The sequence below is a fragment of the Zeus faber genome, assembly GCF_960531495.2.
Source record: "Zeus faber genome assembly, chromosome: 18".
In the NCBI taxonomy this organism is placed as follows: Eukaryota; Metazoa; Chordata; class Actinopteri; order Zeiformes; family Zeidae; genus Zeus; species Zeus faber.
Window position 1 is genome coordinate 771,674 of NC_137210.1, and position 9,330 is coordinate 781,003.

Here is a 9,330-nt window from a genome sequence, read left to right on the forward strand (position 1 = left end):
CTTGTGCAGGCAGAGCCCATGGCCTCAGCTGTGTTATTTTTATTTTTTCTATCGTTAAAGCTGGAGTTTGTGAAACGATAGCAAAAATTGTGAAATTGATCGCTCACCCACATCCTGTCATTAGGCTGCTGGACTGTCACTCACTGGCTATGTCAGCCTTGTGCACAATTTGAATTTGTTTATATATTCATCCTCAATTTGTATTTTATATTATCCACAGTAATGATTATTCTTGCACTGTCTTTACCTTTTTAATCACCTTACACCTTTGTACTATCTGCTCTTAAGCACCTTACATTTGCATAGTTCTGGTGGCTAGACTCTTCACTGCTGTGTTCTTATTCTTGTGTTTTTATTCTTAGATTCTAGTGTGTATTGGTGTTTTGTGTCGTATAAGCTGCTGGATGCCTACATTTCCCTCGGGATTCATTAAGTATCAAACAATCAATCAATCAAACCTGCACAAACACAGTACTTGACCATCCTAAATAGCTGTGAAACTGACTGACCTGCAGTGGCCTGGCAGTCAGTGAGACTGTTCACCCTGCATGACGTCACTAGCCGGGATGTTGGAAAAAACACAACAAAAAAAAGGCCTTCTTTATCTGTAAATTTAAAACACGTAAAATCTTCCTGTATTTTTGCCCTTGCTACCTGTAAAAAATGTTTTTTTATACCATCTTCTCAATAAGCCCAAGATTGTAAATTCATTAAAAGATGTAACCTGATATTGCAATTCAAGACATTGCTTTACATAATTTTATAGTCCGAATTCATTATTGTGTGAAGATATCATATTGGGTCATCATAATGTTTTTTCATGGAAAGAAGTCAGAACTATTTTTATTATTATTTTTTTTTATTATAATTAATAAGTTGTCGTATCGTAATATATCTGATATCATAACATGTATGACTCAGCTGGAAACTTTAACAAGGGATTTGAAAAATAAAGTCAGATATTGTGATATATACAGTTTTAATATTATGTAAAATATATCATTATTGTGATAATCAAATTCTTCCATGTTGCCCTAACCCCAGCAGTTTATACTTCATTAATGTCTAATTTGGGTTATTCTTATTTCCAATCTGCATACAAAATAATAATAAAAATGTTTTTGAATTGTGAAACCAAGCAAGCAGAAGTAATTTTTCAAGGTTTTTAAATAGAAGTAAGGGAGCTACTCCGACTTGTGGCAATAGAGGTCTTTAAGGGCTTTGAGTTCTTCTATCAGTGTCTTGTTCTGGTTCTCTAGGACTGCGACTCGATTCTCCAGACACTTGACGTATTCCTTCTTCTTTCTCCGACATTCACGTGCTGCCTCTCTGTCAAGAGACAGGAAACATGATTACAAATCTCAAAAAACAATAACAGACATGGCAATTTGTGATGGCATGGAGAGTCTAAATTAGAGTGCTTTCAATATATCGATGATGATATCATCATAGGGATTGTGAAGGTCAAACACACATTCTATCGGACATCCATGTCCGATAAAATGGGCAACAAGAAGGAGTTAATTACACAATAAAAACAACATAATAAATAAATAATAATAAATAAAATACATTTTGAATCTGAATCAGATTGCAGAAAAATCGTGGGTAGACCATAAGCAAATTTCAAGTAAAAATTGAGGGATGCGTTTCTTTCCAATTAAAGCTTTCAGGAACAAAATCACATTGGAGGTAAGTTTTCCACTTTGCCTTAACTTGGAAATGCAAATTTCCTTGGCTAAAAGAAAAACTGGATTCTGATTTGTATAATTCCTAATACTTGATGCATTGTTATATAATGACCACATTACACTGAGATTAAGTGGGAACAAAATCAAGCCGAACTGCCTCGATATACCTGTTCTTCATGAGGCGGACTTCCCTCTTACGGGTGACCTCCTCAGTACCTCCTTGGGTTGGAAGTGCAGGGGGGGAAGCCATCACCACCCCTGGAGCAATGGTACTAGCCTGTGCTGCTCGGATTTGGTATGTCTGGACATCACCAGAGGCAGCTGGGGAAGCATTATGGGGATAAAGCAGAGGTTGGTCCAACCAATCATTTCAGCGCTGATGCTTGTGTCATAGGCTGTCAATTAAGAGTATATCATAATGTTAAGTATTATTTAGAGTATTTAAAACATGTAATGGAATGCTAAAATATTGTTAAATTAATTATACATTTATTGGAATTTTTAAAGCGCAATACATAACATTGGACAATTAATAAAGGACAAAATTGAAGACTTTCTAATGCATGCCAGTTTAAAATTGATGACTTTCAAGATTCAAGATTTTTTATTCGTCACTTACATATACATACTTTCATACATATATGCAGTGAAATGTAATGCAACGCACCCGGTGATAACACACATGTCCTAGGAAAAATTTCTTTCTAATAGACCAACTAACTGACTCCTAAAACGTAATACAGTGAGTCGAATACTTATAGACTAAAATAAAAATATATAGAATAAAATAAAATAAAAATTAAATGAAATAAAATGGAATAGATAGAGGGAATATGCTTATGTATATGTAATAGGCAATTATGTATATACAGATATGTGCATTTAAAGTGGCATGTGAATTAAAGTGGCATGTGAATGTGAATAGTGTGAGGTAGTGTTTGGGATAATACAGCACAGTATACAACAGTACGGCGCAGCAATACGGCATCACGAACAACCCTGAACAGTGACACAGTATGCGGTACAGTATGCTACATACAGTACAGTAGGTAGTGGAGCCTAGTGTATGGCTCGGTTAGGACCCCTGGTGAGGTCAGCGTTGACAGTTCTGATGGCTTGTGGGAAGAAACTCCGTCTCAGTCTCTCTGTTCTCGCTGTGTGACTGCGGAGGCACTTGCCTGACCGCAGCAGCTGAAACAGTCCGTTGTTGGGGTGATGAGGATCCTTCATGATCCTACGGGCTCTGCTACTACACCTCCTGGTGTATAACTCCTGCAAGGGGGGGAGGGTAGTTCCAGTGGTACGTTCAGCTGAACGCACCACCCTCTACAGGGCCCACCTGTCACCAGCAGTACAGCTCCCAAACCAGGCAGTAATGTTGCCTGTCAGGATGCTCTCCACTGCTCCAGAGTAGAAGGACTTGAGGATCCTCACCGAGACCCGGAATTTCCTCAGCTGCCTGAGGTGGTAAAGACGCTGCCTCGCCTTTCTCACCAGAGTGTCTGTGTGTACAGTCCATGTTAAGTCCTCTGTGTTGTGGACTCCCAGGTATTTGAAGCTGCTCACCCTGTCCACAGAAGTCCCATTAATCACCAAGGGCGAGTGTCCTCGATCGTGATCCTCGCCTAAAGTCCACAATCAGCTCCTTAGTTTTGCTGACGTTCAGGTGGAGGCTGTTGTCCTGGCACCAGAGTGACAGGTCAGCCACCTCCTCACGGTAGGCCTTCTCGTCGCAGTCGGTGATCAGGCCAACGACCACGGTGTCGTCAGAAAACTTGATGATGGTGTTGGAGCTGGACCTGGCCACACAGTCATGTGTGTACAGGGAGTACAGTAGGGGGCTGAGGACGCAGCCCTGGGGGGATCCTGTATTCAGGGTGAGGGAGCTGGACATGTGCTTCCCCACCCTGACCACCTGGGGGCGGACTGTGAGGAAGTCCAGGATCCAGGCGCACAGCGGAGCATTCAATCCTAGCTCCTTCAGCTTGACAGCCAGTCTGGTGGGGACTATGGTGTTGAAAGCTTAACTATAATCGATGAACAGCATTCTCACATAGGCCCCCTTCTGGCCATCCAGGTGCTTGAGCGTGGTGTGCAGTACCTGAGAGACCGCGTCATCCGTGGATCTGTTTTGCCGGTACACGAACTGCAACGGGTCCAAGATGCGGGGGAGGGAGGCGTCTTATTTCTAAGACATTTGAATGGGACAGGTTAACAAAATGTCAATGTGAATCATTGACATTTTGTGAATCATTGACACTAATGGCACAGAAAGTGTCAATGATTCAGTCCTGTGTTAAAGTCATACACTGGGAAAAGACACTCGATGTGACTCAGTCACAGAGCCCTGAAGGCCCGTCCTCCTGCTGGCTCGTTGTTTATTCAAAATTTATAAAAATTACAGGTGTCGTGTGTCCAAATTGCACCAAATTCGACAATGCACTTCCTTGGGTCCCCAGCGATACAACCACCAAGTGTGAAGTAGCTCGGATGAACGGTTGTCGAGATAATGGAAGGACATGATAATCGAAGGACATCCTACAGACATACAGATATTCCTGCCTTTATAGTTAGATTAGCGTTTACTAAACGAAGCCATCAAAACTACACCAACTTTGCCAAACTTGACTGCTCCTCCTCCCCAAGGTTTCTTACCCTTCGTAACAGAGGGATGACGTAATGTTGGCCATTTTGGTAGCTGAATGTTTGTCCATGCTTGCACAAACCTAAATGAAATCAGTTTGAGGATATTCTGTAAGTTCTTATATCATTCTGTAGTAAGTGTGTAGGGGATAAAGTTCAGGGGCGGGAATTGAGCGGGGATACATTATTAAATTTTTTTTCATTAATATACATCTCAAAAGCAAGCCAAACCAAGAGTAATCAGCTACCAGCCACAAGCATAGCTGAAGCTACCAGCAAAATGGATCTCACGGAGGTCACCAAAAGTCCGGGAACTGTTGAGACTGTACCGTAAGAGGCGCCCGAGGTGTGAGACATTCCCCGTATGTGTCACATAGCATTAAAAAAAACTCACTGGATCCATCTATCTAATCATCAATTGCTCATCGATAATTCACAAAGTCCGTGCCTGCGGCAGCGTCTTGTGCCTGCACCTGGAGGTTGGTTGTATGTGTGCGCCCCTGGGGTGTGGAGTCTCCTCGTGCTCCCTGGGACTGGGTAATGCCCCTCAGGGCTAGACGTGGGGGTTGCTCCACGGCCCTCTTGCTGCTCTGGGGGCCGGGGGGTCTTCTGTAGCCTTGGGGCTTTCCTGCAGCTGTAGGGTGTTTACAAGGCTGCGGAGTTCGGGGGGCTTTGTGGCCCTTACCACTGCTTGAAGGCGGCGCGACATAATACCAACCTTCTACACCAGTACCAATGGGGATATGTCATGTACACTCACCAGTGGACAACTTACACACACACACACACACACACACACACACACATACACCACCTGCTTCGAGTGCACCCCAGCACCCTGCTGGTTGCATTCCTCTCCTTTCCTCCCTCATTTACTGCCATAATTATGACAGGAAGAGGCCACGTGACCAGTTGTAGTTCCAGTTTTCCTGGACCTAATTAACTGCTTTTCATGAGGTAGAGGAAACCCCATGTGAGTACGGCGAGAACATGCAATCTCCACACAGAAAGGCTCCTATTTGGGAGATAACCCGCCGGAGCACGGTGCCAACAGCGCCCCAGGCGGGAATCGAACCCAGGACCTTCTTGCTGTGAGGCAGCAGTGTAATTTCAATGTTTATGTTTTTGTGTAAATGTCGTTTGTTTGTTTGTTTCTATGTTTATTTGTCTCACCGTGGTGATTTTCCCCCTCTTGGATTGTGATAAGTTGTTTATAGACCCAAACATGATAAATAGTTCTAGGGGGGTTGGTGGTGGTTCTCTATAACCAAAAACTGTGCTCTTGTCATCCTACAGGTCATCCACAGGACAGAGTTATTGCAGCAGTTCTTGATGATTTAAGAATTAATAAAGAGTTGCACTGCAGGTTGAGAACTTGAACTCCACTTGCAGACTAAATCTGTCCTGGATGCAATGGCATACAAATTCTCACAGGTTAAAAAAAAACAAAAAACATAATTCACAAAGTCCACATCTTTGTAAATGGCTTGCAAATCACCTACTATTTTTGGTAAATTATAGCCAGGATATCACTTACAGTATCTTCAGAAAAAGGGTACAATGGGCATTTTTAACGCATTACTTTAGTCCGGGAACTTAGGACCCGTAACTTATGGCAGTAATGAACTGATATGGCAGTTCATTACTGCCATATCAGGCTGTTATATCAGGGCACTGGACACCAGATATGGTTAGTACTATTACTTTTAATACTTTATGTACATTTAATAGCAAGTACTTATATACTTACTGTATACTCAGGGCTGCCCATAAGGGGGAGGTGGGCTTTCTGAGGCCCAGCCTCTAGGGGTGCCGATGGAGGCCAGCAATAAGCATGTTCATATAAAAGCAAGATTAAATATAGCTGCAGGCAGCAATACGCGGGGTCCAGGGTAGTCGGCCCTTCGTTAAAGTTCAATGGACGAGTGTGCTTTGGCTCTCTGTTCTGGTGTTTTGTGACTGCAGAAGTTAATTTGTTCCGGTTACAGTGTAATTCTATGATTTGGCAGTGTTTGCGGCTGTGGGTGGGTTTCCTACGCCGCAACTAATGGCGGTTATCATTCTGAAGTTGGGCTGCATGATTATGGCTTAAATGTGTATCATAATTATTTTAGTCAATATTGTGAACACGATTATTGATCATGATTATTAATCCATTTTGGGGAAGAGACTTATTTTATGGCACTTTGTAAAACAACAGAAAACTTCCTTCATAATAATTATATATTTTATAAAGCAGGGAAGCACTCTTCCTATACTGTAGGTGAGATAGGCGGCCGCCTAGGGCGCCATCTCCAGGGGGGGCAAAGTGGGAGGGATCAGAGCACAATTTGCGCACCTGTCTTCCTCTCCGATGGTACTAACGATGCATGTGCCAGCAATGGCACAATTTATTTATTCTGCTTATGGAACGAACGAAGTGCGCATGGAGCTGTATGGAAGGAAACCGTGCGTAACTGGGACACTTTCTCTGCGACTTTCTCCCCCTCGCCATGCGTTAAGCTCAGAAAATAATCTTAACAAGTCTACGAGTCGTGCCCTGTTCTTCCGTGTCCCGTCCCCACATTCTTTTTAGTTGTTTTATTTGGAGGAGAAGGCACGGTGGGAGATCTGTGTTCGCAGACGATTCCCACATATAAAAATATATTTATGATTCCCCTGATTGATGATTCCCCATTGCAATGTTATCCCTGTGCATTTTTCTAAGCTTCTACCTGTTTTATCCTGTTATTGTAATGCACACTGTCTGACTGACAAAATCTCTGATGATTCGACTCCTCGACTTTCAGGGGGCAGCCCTAGAAGATTGTTTACATTGAAATCTCTAAAATGGCTATAAATTCTGATAGTAATATTATTGGATTTTTAGTTTGTAGAACTTACTCTGGTACATGTCATTTAACCTTAGAAGCATCCTCATCCTCAGATTTATGACGTTTAATATGCTGTGCTTTGTTTAATCCAATTGTCTTCTTGTAATACTTCATACTACTAATACAATTTTTTTTCCAAACATATTTAAGTTTAATAGTAGTAAAATAATACCTGTAACTTTTTAACTTATTAAAGGTTTAGAGTTTGTATCTTATATTCCTTTAGATAAAGTCCAATCACGACTATATCTGTATGTCACTAGACTGCAGTGCTATCACGTGATCTGTGTACTCCGGCAACTTGCGCATGCGCAGCATGCGTAGCATGCGTAGCGCCATCTTGGTGAGGTTGAGATTGTTGATCACAAACTCCACCCACAATACTGAACCGCTCTGGAACTGCCCCGAATACAAATCTTATTCAGATTTCAAGATTCAAGAGGTTTGTTTGTCACATACATATAGATACATTCATACATATATGCAGTGAAATGTCTTTGCAATGCACCCGGAGATTATGCACAATCGTTACTAAAACGAGCATAATAGCTAACCTGATTCCTACCACACTAACAAACTGAAACTAACTGATCCCAAAAACATAATGCAGTTAGAGAAGAAAATAATATTAATAAAATAAAAATAAAATAAGACTGAAAAAGTTTATACAAAGTGGGGGTACAAAATAGAAGGGAATAGAGTTATGTATATGGGATAGGCTATTTGTATATACAGCTATTCACAGTAAAATGCATGTGAATAAAGTGAGTATGGAGATATACAGTACAGTATACAACAGTACGACACAGCAATACAGTAACACTGAACAGAACAGCAATACAGCGCAGTATGCAGTTACCCAGAACAGTGATACAGTAACTTGCAGTACAGTATGCTACATACTACAGTACAGTAAGGCAGTGGGCCTGCGTGAGTGTCTCTGTGCTTTTTGTTAGGACCCTGGTGAGTTCAGCATTGACAGTTCTTATGGCTTGCGGGAAGAAACTCCATATCAGTCTCCCGACCACAGCAGCTGGAACAGTCTGTTGTTGGGGTGATGAGGATCCTTCATCATCCTGCGGGGTCTGCTACTACACCTCCTGGTGTGTAAATCCTGCAGGGAGGGGAGGGTAGTTCCAGTGGTACGTTGGGCTGAACGCACCACCCTCTGCAGGGCCCGCCTCTCCTGAGCATTACAGTTCCCAAACCAGGCAGTGATGTTGCCAGTCAGGATGCTCTCTACCGCTGCAGAGTAGAAGGATTTGAGGATCCTCACCGAGACCCTGAATTTCTTTAGCTGCTTGAGGTGGTAAAGACACTACCTAACCTTTCTCACCAGAGTGTCTGTAAATTCCATGTCAAACCTTCCATGATGTGGACTCCCAGGTACTTGATTTCCCATTAATCACCAAAGGCGCATGCATCCTCCTAAAGTCCACAATCAGCTCCTTAGTTTTGCTGATGTTCAGGAGGAGGTTGTTGTCCTGGCACCAGAGTGACAGGTCAGCCACCTTCTCGCCGTAGGCCTTCTCATCCTCGTCAGTGATCAGGCCCATCACGACGGTGTCGTCAGCAAACTTGATGATGGTGTTGGAGCTGGACCTAGCCACACAGTCATGTTTGTACAGGGAGTACAGTAGGGGGCCCAGGACGCAGCCCTGGGGGGGATTCTGTAATCAGGGTGAGGGAGCTGGACATGTGCCTCCCCACCCTAACCACCTGGGGCAGGGCTGAGAGGAAGTCCAGGATCCAGGCACACAGAGGAGTGCTCAGTCCTAGCTCCCGACAGCCAGTCTGGTGGGGACTATGGTCCCCACCAGACTGTCCCCTAACCTCACATAGGCCCCCTTCCGGCCATCCACGTGCGTGAGCATGGTGTGCAGTACCTGGGAGACCGCATCGTCCGTGGATCTGTTCGACCGGTACGCAAATTGCAGCGGGTCAAATGTGCGGGGGAGGAAGGCGCAGATGTAATCCTTAATCAGCCTCTCGAAGCACTTCATGACCACCAAGGTGAGGGCCACCGGACGGTAGGCAGACTGGAGAGGCGATCTTCGGGACAGGAATGACGGTGGATCTCTTAAAGCAGGACGGGACCACCGACTCGGCCAGGCATTGAATAT

At 43.5% G+C, this 9,330-nt stretch overlaps 1 protein-coding gene across 1 annotated transcript in view; it reads right to left on the reverse strand.

Annotated features, from left to right (window-relative positions):
* Positions 1 to 1,046: 1,046 nt before the first annotated feature.
* The window catches only part of creb1b (cAMP responsive element binding protein 1b), a 24,984-nt gene continuing 16,700 nt past the window's right edge, over positions 1,047 to 9,330 (reverse strand). Inside the window, exons 9-10 of the mRNA XM_080019720.1 lie at positions 1,859 to 2,012; positions 1,047 to 1,329 (exon numbers count right to left, since the gene is read on the reverse strand). Of these exons, the coding sequence (XP_079875846.1) occupies positions 1,185 to 1,329; positions 1,859 to 2,012 (299 nt within the window). The 3' untranslated portion in view covers positions 1,047 to 1,184. The remainder of the gene's footprint in view (positions 1,330 to 1,858; positions 2,013 to 9,330) is intronic.